Below are 14,049 nucleotides of genomic sequence, written 5' to 3' on the forward strand. Positions count from 1 at the left end.
CTTTCGAGCCAAAGCTCGATTTCCCGGGTACCTAACAACTCAATTATTAACACTATCGATGCCTAGATTTTATCTCCGGTCTGTTGCTATGGATTCTGATAACGACAACACAAGCAACTTTGGCCTACAAGAAATTTATGGAAATATACACATAGAGAAAATTAGTAAAGCTTACCTGTACCACAAAAATTGAAAACTAATTATAGGGATAAATTTAACTACAACGGAAAGTAGATTTTAAGCCACAGAACAACAATTAACAAACAATTAACTTAATAGAAAAGACTGGTGAAAATTAATGTATAGCTAAAAATGAAATAAGATTAATAAAACATTGACGGTAATAGAGTAATAAACAAAATTAAAATTTGACATAAGTTACTTGGAAACGAAAGACATAAAAGAGGATTAATTGATTTTATAGATATATTTTCCGTTCTAAACAACCGAACAAAATCCTCAAATTAGTATTAGACACGCATCACGAATTAAAAGAAAACATTGCATTAGCATCTCAAAAAATTGAAAACCTAAGTTCCAATACTAAAGGTAATTTCTTTATTAAGAAATTAATTTCAACAACTATCTTAATTGAAAAAATAAACGAAGATATTAATATAGCAATAGATGCTATAAATGTAGGAGGGTTATTTTTTAAAATTCCAAAGTACTTTACAAATATGTAGAAAAAGTTCTAGGCATTTAAAAAGATTTTACAGGATTTGAAAAATTTGAGAGAATTTTAAAAGATTCCAAGGAATTTTCAATTGATTACAGAAACTTAATATGAGATTTTAAAGGATTTGAAATATTTCAGGGCATTTTTAAAATTTCAAGATATGTTCAAGAGCTTTGCAAAATTTCAAGCGGTTTCAAAAGATTTTTTAAGGATTTAAAATATTTGAGGATGTTTTAAAAGATGCCAAGGAACTTTCAATAGATACCAGTCATTTAATATGAGATCTTAAAGAGTTTGATATATTTTAGGATATTTAATAGATATCAAGGAATTTTCAATCAATTTTAACAATTTAGTATAAGATTTCAAAGGATTTGAAATATTTCAGGGTATTTTTAAAATTGCAAGGAATTTTCAAGAGCTTTGAAAAATTTCAAGATACTTTAAAGGATTTTAAATATTTCAGGATATTTTAAAACATTCCAAGGAATTTTCAATTAAGTTCAATAATTTAAAGCGATTTCAAAGAATTTTAACGATTTTTTTCATATTTTATGATTGAAAATAAAACTACTTTGTTAGAAATTTAGTTTTTTTTTGGTTGATGATTCATTAATTTAGTTGGAAAAATTCGTTTTCTGAAAATTTAACTATTTTGTAGAAAATTCTTTTTCTTTCGTTAAAAACTAATTTTTTATACTAAAAATGTAACTATTCTATGTCTCATTGCACATTTATCTTTTTAGTGGAAAATGTTTGTATTTTGTTGAGTTCTCGTTTTTCTTGGTAGAAGTTCGAGTCGTGCATTTTCAACTTACACACGAACTTCAAAGACGATTATCTGTGCAGAAACTGAAACTATAACTTCGTAAAAAAATCATTCGAAATATTAGAAATGTTCGCATCATCCAGCCTACGTTGAAGTTATTTTGATAAATAAGTGTAAGAATATTTAGTTTTGTTATTAAAAGCTTTCAGTAGCTAAATGAACGTTTTGAAATCTTAAGTTTAAATCTGTTAAATCTAGAAAAGTGTTCCTGAAAAAGTAAATTCTACGATTTAAATTTAAATCAAAAACACAATTAAATAATATATGATTACTGGGTATTCATACGAAATATTTACTCGTGGAGTATTAGTTTTTGGGAGCTAAAAGTTCGAGATTCGTCGTTAATGCTTATTTTATATTCTCATTCATGAGAGAATAATTTAATCGTCCAACTTTTTATCTCTGGTTTTTAAGTGATCTTTACGTTTTGGCACGCACAGAATCCAGAAATTATGAAATTGTATCGATATCTGTCTGTTTGTATGTCTTTTTATCTGTAGATTTATCCAATAGAGTCAGCCTTTGATATACTTCTCAAGGTTCCGAAAATGAAGGTTAAGTTAGTTAAGCGGACATTTCCGACGAAAATTAAAAAATTTAGAGCATATGAAAAAATGGGATTTTTTAAAAATATTAGTAATTTTTGTAAAAACTTCTGATAAATGGGTAGAAGACTTGCAAATTATCTAAATAAAATTTCCAATTTCAATGAAAATGAGATAAGTTATATACTTTTGAAGATTTTGAAAATGTTCAGATAAATAGAAAAAAATACTTCTCTGATAAATTAAGAAATTTCATTTAATTTTTCACTAGATATAAGAAAATATTTAGAAACATCTCAGTTATGTTTTTCGATTCGACAAAAATTCAAAAAGTTAGAGCTTTTTTAAAATTTCAAACAAAAATTTTTAGTTTTAGAAAGTTTTACCAAATTTTCTGGTACATGGCAAAAAGACTTGCTAATTATCTTAATGACATTTTTAAATTCAATAAAAATTACAAAAAGTGATAAGCTTTTGAACATTTTGAAAACTTAAAAAAAGGGAAAAAATTGTATATAGATTAAGAAATATCGATCCAAATTACTGCTAGATATAAAATATATGTATTTCGAAAATATTTTCCTAAAGTTTCTTAATTAGACAAAAGTTTAAAAAGTTTGATCATACTAAAAACATGCCATTCTTGTTTTTAACAGATCTGTAAGTTTAAAACGTTGCTTTTAGTAGATTTGAACAAGATTTACCAATTATATTCATAAAGTTTTTAAGTGGACACAAAGTATCGAGCGCGAAGCGCGAGTTTCGTAATGAGAATGTAATCGCCAAAGCCGTAAGTGCTTTAAGAACCTTCTTTACAAGCAAATCGAAAAAATTTTCAGTTGCAATTTATGGCTGTAATTCCTCAGAACTTTAAATCGCAGTTTTCAATCGGTTCGCTAGGGTCATTTCTTATTTCGTAGCCATTTATAAGGTTAGCTTCTATAAGTGTAAAGCGATTCGAAAAATATTATGCAGTAGCCCCTGATATGTACGCTCCTCCAAACAAAAAGTATCCGGGCATCCATTATTTAATAACTTAGCAGTATGAACGTAGATCTTCGGCGACAGGGCCTAATGCAACCCCACTAATTTACCCACCCTTTAATTTTGTATTATTTCGAAAGAGATTTACTTTATATCAATGACCATCCTCGAAACTAGAAGCATTGTTAAAAGATTCGAAAGTTGAAATCAATTTCGCGATTAGCTTTGACGGAGGTTTGACCGAGAAGACCAGAATGCCGCGCTTCTCGTGCGTGGGCCAAGCTCCCGCTCCTTCTTTCGCAAATTTGAAGCGCCTCAGGTACAAGTATCCGAGAATGGGAGAAAACTTGCCCACTCTCTACCCACGGTGAAAATCTTCGGCTGCCCCTACACCTGTTTGACTCTGCACGTCTTACTTCCATTTAGATCGTATGGATGATACTTCGCGAAGAGTTTTCCTTCTTGTTTTTATGTTCCAGCTTCTTCATCATGGCAGATTTTGGGCTTTGGTAAACGAAAAAAGGACAAAACCCCCCGAAGAATCATTGAAAACGAATTTCTCTCTTTCTCTATATGAATTCCCTATGGGGATGTAAGCTTTGATCATTAGAAACTAAAAAAATAAAATAAATTAGAACTCAGCAGAGCCTCAATCCTTCGCGAATGGTATCCTGCAACAGGAGAGGAGTTATTTACAATTGTGTAAGACAGCTCAAAACAACTAAGTAATTTGTAGATTAAATTTGCAATATTATTGTATACACATCAGTTTTTTTTGTTTATGCCTGTTTAGATTTTCAGAGTAAAACAAATGACTTGTAATAATAAAAACGATCAGTCTTTCAAGACTTGTAAAACTCATTTGCACTTGGATTTGAGGAATAGTTAAATATGGGTCCCGAATTTCTATATTAGTAAACGCAGACAAATATAATCATGCCAATGTTTTCCTATCAAATTGTCATGTTAACTTTCCGCCTTTCTTTTTCCATAACAGGTTTCCTATCCACGCAAATTTTTTTTATCCCATTTTCAATTATAATTTTCTCCTATCTTCTATCGAATTCTTGTTTTATAATTCTACCTATCCCTCTTCTATTCATGCCTATACTATATTTTTAGATAAGCAAAAAATGGGGCGAAAAAGGTTCTCAGTTCTTAAGAATATCCCTCCCTTTGTTCAAAATAATTTAAAAGTTCTACTTTAAAGTTAAAAACAAACCTTTTCACTAAGCTAATTTAGGGTGGTCGAAGGCTATATCGCTCTACAAACTCTTGGGAATATTTTTAATTCTTGCGTCTCTCTCAAAGTTTTTAAGATAACTCAAAATTGCGAATTTGTCAATTTAAATTAATTTGAATGCTCAAGAGGACCATGTACCTTAAGGATAATCTGGTCACTTGTTCAGTTTTCACGTATGTCTCGCCGTTTTCGTTGAATTTTGCCACAAGGTAGATAGTTAAAGCGTATCGTAAAAAATCGACAGTATTGGCCACAAGATATCAATAATAGATCAAAGGTCAACTATGCATACGATAACACACTAACCGTGAAAAAGAACATGAAAAGCGTTGAGTATGAGTATGCCAACAATGTTAAAAATCATATTCCCATAACACGAGGGGATTTGGAATCGATGGCATGCCACGTTGAGTGTGGAAAGCAGTCGGACTGGTTCGATGTGTTTTAACAAATGTCGAGTGAAAAAATTGACCATGCGGATGGTTGCGTGCATTTGGTGAATAGGGTCGAATATCTGTCTTCAAACTCGACTGTTGAAAAATCAGCTGAACTCAAGAGGTGGGTTTCTGCAGCTTTCCTCTCCCCTGGACGAACGTCCAGGTAAATGCAAGAACTTCTAATAAATTCAAATGTAGCCATCGGTTGTCACTAGTTGTGGTCGGGCGGGATATGAAATCATGTTAAATGACTTAAATGATACTTTAGCAGCGTGGGTGATACGTATTAAACGGGGTTTTAAAATAAAAAGGCATAGTATAATAGGTTTAATCACAGTGCTACGAAACTTAAGTGGAACAGCCTTACAAGACAATAATAATAATAATAATAATAATAATAATAATAATAATAATAATAATAGAGCTTTAGAGCCTCGGTGGCTCAGTTGAGTACACTCGGACTTCACGTCACAGGTCCAGGGTTCGAACCCTGAGCCGGTACCTCTGGAAATATTTCTATGTATCTTTACCGAGGTTCTGGTGGTTCGAAACCCACCTTAAGCTGTAGGTCCCCCCATCGTGTAATTGACTACAACCCAGTCCGTCAATGATGGGGTAAAAACCAGGCTTTGTCCACTATGTCGGGGCAGACTGCTCTCATCAGGTCACTTGATTGAATTACAGAAACGTGTCCGTGATTGATGATATATACCGAGACAGCCCCGTGCAACATAATCAAATAAAAATCTAACTCTAACCAAAAATTTATTTGACATATTGGGCAGTAATCATTTTAAGCCTGTGACAAAATGTCAATTAATTTATCAATAATAATAAGATTTACCCATTTGACTTTCGACGGATAGCCTGTCTTCCAACAATTTATAAATGTCTTACAGCTATCTTTTCAGATAAGGTATATTCTTATTGCGACGAGAATCACATTCTTACAGAAGAACAAAAAAGATGTTGTAAAAACTCGCAAAGCTGTAAAGATCTAGTCACTATAGACGCTGTTGCCATGATTCAAGCTCGTAAGCATTAAAGGAACTTACACATGGCATACATTGACTACAAGCAAGCGTTTCCTTTCGTGCCGCATGACTATTTGCTTGAAGTCTTAAAACTGTACAAAATCTGTCCACGCATTATTAATTTTCTAAGTCATGCGATGAGGCTCTGGGGTACAAGAATCAAGTGTTTTGATCATTGACAACCAAGGATAACTGGATCAATACGCTTTAAGACGGGTATATTTCAAGGAGACTCCTTCAGCGCACTATGGTTCTGGTTACCGTTGAATCCATTGAGCAAAACACTAAACAGCATGTCTCATGGATTCAGAATTCATAATAATGAGGATGGTCATCAAGTGACCCATCTTCTTTACATGGATGACCTGAAGCTGTACGCTAGTTCAGCCCAGAAACTGCAGCAAGTGATCGATGCCACAAAGCAGGTTTCCAATGATATCCACATGGAGTTCGTGCTAGATAAATGTAGAACAGTGCATTTAATTAGAAGGGAATTAGGGACCGCAGAGTTAGAGAACGAGTTCGGAAATGACATCGAGGCAATGACTGCAGGCGAATCATATAAATATCTGGGTATTCTTGAATCTAAGGGTATTCAGCATACGATAGTTATGACAAGCCTAAAGACTGCCTTCACTACGAGACTCAGATTGATTATGAAGAGTTTTCTCAACTTGGCAAACAAAATCAGGGCAATCAACACATATACCATCCCTGTCCTCACGTACTCCTTGGGGCTCATAAAATGGTGTAACATCGACCTTGAACAGTTAAACAGAATTGTTCGCGTAGAAATGAAGAAGCCCCGAATGCACTATAGAAATTCAGCGATTGAAAGGGTAGTTCAACCAAGCCATATATGGGGTAGGGGCGTTGTAGATGTTGAAAAACTGCGTGATTCACAAGTTATACAGATGCGAGACTATTTTAACAGCAAACGAAATGTTGCGTTTTAGGGAAGCATGTGTAAAGCGGATCTTCATTACACGCCCTTGAATTTGTCCTCAGATGGGGCCTTGAATATTAGGACAGAAACCATAGAGGAATTAGAAATAAAATGGAGGCAGAAAGCCATCCATAGCGAGCACCCCAACATGTTAGATCAAAATCAAGTGAATAGTGAGGAATCTAATATTTTGCTAAGAAAGGGTGTTCTGTATCCAGAGACAGCAGGATTCGTCATTGCGATACAGGACAAGGTTGTCAGAACTAGGAATTATCGCAAACACGTGTTACATCAATACGTGGTTGACCGGTGCCGATTATGTGGAGATACCAACGAATCCATCCAGCACATTATTGATGGATGTCGCGCCATGGCTCAGACAGAATATACGCAAATACATAATGATGTAGCAGGCATTTTACATCCACAACTTGCCCCAAACCTAGGACTCTTAAAAGAATGGGCGCCTTTCTACAGATACATTCCAATGCCTGTTTTAGAAAGCGAAGATTACATCCTATATTGGGATGTTATTATCCAAACGGATCATTACATCCGGGCCAATCAACCTGACATCGTGATGCGAGAAAATAAGGATTCAAGAGTCTACATCATCGAGATTGCTTGTCCGCTTAACCGAAATTTGCAGTCAACCTATATAACCAAGATCTACGAGTAAAGCGAGTTAAGGCATGAAGTAAAGACTGTGTGGAGGAATGTCAATCATGCATCTGTTTATCCCATTGTGACTTCGGCTACAGGCAATGTGCACGCAAGGTTCACTGAACATCTTGAATATTTAGGAGTCAGTAGTTTATTGGCAGTAGCTCAGAATGCGGTTTTATTAAACACCTGTCGCATTGTAAGAAACTTTTCGACCATCAGGAAATGAGCGACTAAAAACCCGTGGAGTGGCTCTAAGAAAGCATCCAGAGGTGACTGTTGTCACCACTAACGCTCGTGGCCGCTCGTAATTTTATACCTAGAACAGCATCGCAGAAGGTTTCAAGCATCGTATTAAATTAGTTGAATTAACTTATAACATTCTAATCTCATCAGTCACTTGACTGATGAGTTCTCCCTACCGAAGGTGTTTTCCCTACCGAAGGTGTTTTCCCTACCGAAGGTGTTTTCCCTACCGAAGGTGTTCTCCTTACCGAAGGTGTTCTCGCGTTGATGTTGCGGTAGGGCTTGAGCTTTCCTCTCATGGCTTTGACAACTATGTTAGCGGTAGCAGTACTACTGACAGGGTTTCTCATGCCAAATAGGCTGATAACAAAGAGGAGAGGGACTAAGCAGAACACCAAAGTCCAAATAATAATGGAGAGCATATTAAAGATATTGAAACGCATGTAGCTTCCCGAAGATCGTCGGGGCGCCCCTGGAGCCACAGCTGAGGGCCACAGCATGCGGGACGGTGGCGATGGTGAGCTGCGAGATGGTCGGGCAGGTCTCATTAAACAAACAGCTGGCCAGCAAGAGCATCTGCGACAAACGGTAAGCAGTGAAACATCAGCTGTGCTTGCTGAGGATGCTTTGGCTAGCGTTAGCTATTTTCAGCCAACCACCTCGACAGAAATACCGTGGGAGAGCATCAATTGGGATACCACAATGAAAGAGGAATTGGTGTGTCTCTATTACGAAATTGCGAAGTTTGAAATGAAATCGCAGGAGATTTCAAGCATCGCAACAAATTAATTTACTTATAACATTCTAATCTCATCAGTCACTTGACTTTGTCCGTGGCTATGATGTATAACCGGGCTCACCCGAGTAAAAGTTTAATAAAAATAATACCTGATTTGAAATAAGGTAAAGTCAAATACATAAGAGTCACATGAAGGCATGAGTGTGAGTAAAACACTAAGTCGATGTCGCCATAAGCATCTCTTTCGCACTTATTGGTATAACAGGCCAACAACGTTTACACCTTACTTCTTAAATATGGGACAGGAAGAAACATTCATGCTTACCTAAAATCATGTATGCCTGATGACCCAATCCTTGTAGAAGTGACGTGAGGAGAACTGCTCGACCATAATAGTCAACTTGGCCTAAATTCAAAGCTTGTCTAGGTGTTAAAGGCTCGTAATAAATTGACAAAGGTGACAAGAGCATTGTCAGATGAGCAACCTCTTCTGGATCATTGAGCTCAGGTATTTTGTGCGCTACAGCAAGGCATCTTTGCATCTTTGTAGATAATTTATCCATAGTTTTTATATCCACAGTATCGGAAACTCCCATTTGTTTCATTTTCATTAGCACATATATACGAGTGAATGAGCGTCCAGGACTGGCCTGCAAAAAAACAGGACTATGTTAACCAAAGATGTACGAAAATCGTTTAAAGAGTAACATCGTGCGGGCGCTAATACAGGGAGACAGTAATATCTGTATATGAGTTTTTATAGTTTCTTTACTATGTGGGAAATTTCTCGCATATTTTGCCCTTCCTATGGTTGCAAGTAATTCCGACACTAATTTGTTGGTTGGCTGTTAGTTCAATACAAGAGATCCAAATGAAAGTAACAAGTTTAAGCGTGTCAGAATAAGTATTGAACGAAACGGAACGGCAATCCAAACAATGGACGGCATGCAGTGAACCGGCTCTAAAAAAGTTAAAAAGCATACCATACACTGGAAAGGTTATGGTGTCAGTTCTTCTAAGCCCAAAAAGAATGCTAAATGTATTACTGGTCAATACTATGAAGCACTTCTAGAGAGAATAGATGCAACGAACATAGAAAAACATCCGAAAATGGTCAAGAAAAGGTTGTGGTTCCACCATGCTAACAGGCACATTCAAGCCTTATCGCTAAGGAAAAATTGGCTAAATTTCTTCCGCATTCATGCTACTTATTTGATCTAGCTGCCTCGAACATTTTTCCGAAACTGAAAATTTTCTTGATTAAAGAAAAGTTTCGGTCACATACATACGTGCATCATAGAAAATAAAAAAGTCATTAAAAAGCGACCTTGTATGGAAAAAGCTAAAAAAGTGACACCACATTTCGAAAAAAATGTACAAAATGGCTAATTCTGTAGTATATCCGAACTTAAACGCAGAAGAATCACTGTCACCTGAAGGTAATATTTCTGAAAACGGGAAAAAATGAATTAAAAAGTTCGGAATATACTTGAAAACCACGGAATATACCACGAAAACAGATACTGCAATAACAGCTATATTTCTTCCCACACGCGTGGGGATGACCATGCCTATGGGAAGTGCCCAGAATACCACAAAGTCTGTAACTATTGTAAGAATCATAATTATTTTGCCCAGTATTTAAGAATAAAAATTTACACGTAAACGTTGGACAAGATAATGCTGATGAAGATGTTTCAATGTATTTTCTCGGAAATATTGTTGTAGATTCAAAAGATGCGGAATCTTGGCATAAAAAAGTACAGTTTGTTGATGAAAATAAAGCGTTCATGTTTTAATTAGATTCAGATGTGTAATGCAATGTAATTTTGATAAATGAGACAAGTTAGAAATTTTAACTAACATAGAAAGACTCACAGATTTTAAAAATGGAGTTTTTTAAGAAGAAACCCAGATGGTTTTTTGAGAATGAGCTTAAATCTAAAATTTAAATGAATTTCTAAAAAGAGAACATTTAAAAGTATTAAATGCTAGTGAAACATTCCAGCTGGTCAAATGAAATGAAGAAAGCTCGAAAATGACTACTTTCAAGGCACCGCTTCTAAGGTATACTCACTTTAAGATGCCATCTGGGATAAAAAAAGCCCCAGAAATATTTCATAACAAATTGAATGGAATTTTGAAACAAACTTTTAATGTACCTATTTATATTGATGATTTCCTCATATGGATACGAAATCAGACTAAATATAATGAGACTCTTACAAAAGTTTTACAAAGAGCAAGAAAGTATAATATAAAGCTAAATTAAGAAAAATGTAGATATTTGTAAACAGAATAAAGTTTTAAGAGCACATTTTTATAGATATGAGTATTGAAATAGATCAAGAAAAAGTTGATGCAATTTTGAAAATGGATACACCTAATGACGTTTTAATGATGGAAAGATTCTTAGGGATTGTTAATCATATTAAGAAACTTGTAAACGTGGTGAACAGTTTAACAACTCCATTAAGAGACAAGTTAAAAAAAAGGTAATAAATTTATATGGAGAAAAGATAGGATATACTCGTTTAAAGCAGTAAAAATGACAAAAACAAAAACTCCGATCTTGCAGTATTATGACCTTAATGCAGATTCTAAATTAAGCGTCGATGCGAGTAGTGCAGATGTTGAAACAAATTAATTAGTGACTTTTATTTATTGAAAAAAATTATTATCTCATTTCAAGAAGTGTTCTTTTTATAATCCATTTAGATACATTCCAAAAAGCCTAAAATTACTTTAAAAAATTGTTTAGTAGCGTTTTTCAGAAGAATTCACAAGCTTAAACATTTATTTAAACTGTTATAAGCAAAAAAAGTAAATTAACATACATTTTTGAGATAACTACTATTTATTCATTTTGCTATTTGCCAAATATAAATTTTTTCAAACAAAATAGTATTTCAACTGAATAAATGGGAGTTATTAAATAATTTGTTATTTTATATAAACATTTTGTGAAGAATTATGTGCTTAAGGTATTTTTGATGAAATAATGATAGCTTTTATTGAGTAATAAACCAAAAATTATTAGGAAGTAACACACTGGTATTATATTTGGCCATTCTACAACAATTTATTATGGATTGAATAATATTAATGAACAAATAACCATTTTGCTGTTTAGAGGCTTAAAAACATTATTCTTCTAACGTAATTAACTGAAGCCTCGGCTGAAATAACGTTGTATCAACACATATTTTGTTTCCATGGACTTCTATGTATATGAGTTTTTCTTTTAACTGTTTATCTATCCCGCGGAAGCGCTGCGATCGAAAATTTAAAAATTGGATTCGGAATGAAATGTCAAAATAGTCGAGGTTATTTACTTCCATTTATTTCGCATCTCTCTCAACTAACGTCGTAAGTTTACATATATAAATCTAATTTAGAATTTTTAAAAGATATTAATAGAGAATTACATTCGTTTAAGAGTGTCGACAAAAAATTTCAAAATTGAATTCGGCAAATTTCAATTAATAAAATTTTAGTTTATATTAGTTTAGATTATTTACAGATTTGGTCCTGCACATATTGTAAAAAATACAAATATAATTTCTCGTATTTTCTTTAAAAGAAAGGGAAAAAAACACTTAACTATTTGTGTAATTGTAATTCAAAGTTTTATTTTTATTTTATTCTAAAAGCTCGCATTTACTTTTTGTTTTAGTAGGTTTGACTTTTTCCTCGTTTTCCTAATTTTTTTCGATGTTAAATGTTTTTAGGTGTGAATGGAACAGTTGGTTATTCATTGCTACTAGTTTTAAAAGCAACGTTAACATCAATTGTGGTGGAAGTAGATGTGCGAACATAACCCTGTTTTCTCTTATATATCGTTAAATTATAATCAGTTAAAAATCAGACAGGGCCCCACACTTGAAATCGCAGAATGTCTTGGGGACGAGATATGTTGTTCTAGAGATAAAATTAGGCGATACCTATTTTTCGGATTTGCAAAAAAAGAATTTTGTTAGTAAGGTTAGGTATTCTATTAAAAAATATAATACATAAATTTAAATTGACCACCCTTCTAGAAAAAAATCAATTGAGATCGATAAGAAACGATAGAACTAATATTTCAATCGTTCCGAATCGTGTTTCTTAATTGTGCCGAAACGATTGAGAACGATTAAGCATTATTTACTTTCAATCGTTTCCAATTGGGTATTTGGAATTTGCCATGTAATGGCAGCACTTTCGTCTGGCGGGAATTATTTAAAGAGAGTTATTTACTTTATCATAACTTGATCATAACCTCTGTAACTCGAAGTACAGCAGTGAGTAACTAACATATTTCGAAAAATTCATATTTATTACCTAGGCGATTGCATGTGATTGGCCCGTTGTGAGTGGTGGGATTGGCTTGTGTGACAAGGGTGGGATTGACATGTAATGCAAAGATGATTCTACTCTAATAAATAAAGGTTGTGTGCTCCTGCAGTTTTGTGTTAAATAGGACTGGGACCTCATCGCTTTCAAAAATATGGAGAAGATGATGTATAAACCACTATGTCTGAGTCAGAAAGTAAAACTCATTTATTTTTTGCTATTCTTTTACTTTGACCATCTTTTTTTCATATTTCAAATAAATCTTGAACCAAATAATCCACATTCTTCTTTGAAGTTACTATCCAAGAGCGTGTAAAAAATTCAGCTACTCAAAATAATATGCTGGCTCTTTGTTGGAAGCTTGGGGTCAAAAAGAACCCAAGATGCTAGCTATGTTACGAGTCGGGAAGTGTGCAATTGAAGGATTAACAACAAGGAGAAGATCTTGGCTGCTGATACGAAAAAATGTGTTAACAGTACTTTATGTTGAAAATATTAAATCAGATAGACGATAAAAATAAAAAAGTAGATTTTGTATTAATGAAGCAAAATTCTTATTTTTTATTATGCTCTCTTGGATTGTTTATTGTAGTGGAAATTTTATAAATGGTTATAAGTTTTAAAATCGGCTAAGATTATAAGAAAAGTAAAAGAATATTTGAGAAACGTGAAACTTTAGAAAAGCGATTAAAGTACTATTTTATTATTTAAAAGTCCCACGCTGTTATTGAATGAATAAAGTGAAACAATTAAAAAGTACAATATGGATTCAGAAGCTTTGAACTTTGTTTAGTTTAAAATTATGCCTTGTGAAATTTCAGTACGAAAAATGTACATTTTTAATCTTGTTTCGATTTCATTTGAATTACTAAAAACTCAGAAACTTTAAAAATAACAATTTAAAATTTAGGCTTCTGAACTGTTTACTTTAAAAATTAATAGTTTTTTTATTTTAGCATTTCAAATTTAGTTCAAAAAAATTCGTAAATTTAAAATTAAGCTCTCATTCTTCGATATTCTAAAATGTCGAAAAACGTCCATACTTTCACATAAGATTTTATAAAATTATGAGAATAACAACTGCATATTATATTATTATCTGTTTTTATTAAACTTTTACTCGGGTAAACCCGGTGATACATCATAGCCACGGACTAAGTCAAGTGACTGATGAGATTAGAATGTTATAACTTAATTCAAATAATCTAATACGATGGTTGAAACCTCCTGCGATGATGTTGTAGGTATACAATTACGAGCGACCACCAGCTTTGGAGGTGACAACAGTCACCTCTGGATGCTTTCTTAGAGCTACCATCTGCCACTCCACGGGTTTTTAGTCGCTCGCTTCCTGATGATCAAGAAAGTT

At 33.6% G+C, this 14,049-nt stretch overlaps 1 protein-coding gene across 1 annotated transcript in view; it reads right to left on the reverse strand.

Annotated features, from left to right (window-relative positions):
• The window catches only part of LOC117173350 (coiled-coil and C2 domain-containing protein 2A-like), a 146,254-nt gene that overhangs the window by 88,831 nt on the left and 43,374 nt on the right, over positions 1-14,049 (reverse strand). Inside the window, exon 3 of the mRNA XM_033361849.1 lies at positions 8,671-8,995. Coding sequence (XP_033217740.1) covers positions 8,671-8,995 — 325 coding nt within the window. The remainder of the gene's footprint in view (positions 1-8,670; positions 8,996-14,049) is intronic.

Source organism: Belonocnema kinseyi, chromosome 5, assembly GCF_010883055.1.
Source record: "Belonocnema kinseyi isolate 2016_QV_RU_SX_M_011 chromosome 5, B_treatae_v1, whole genome shotgun sequence".
NCBI classification, from domain to species: Eukaryota; Metazoa; Arthropoda; class Insecta; order Hymenoptera; family Cynipidae; genus Belonocnema; species Belonocnema kinseyi.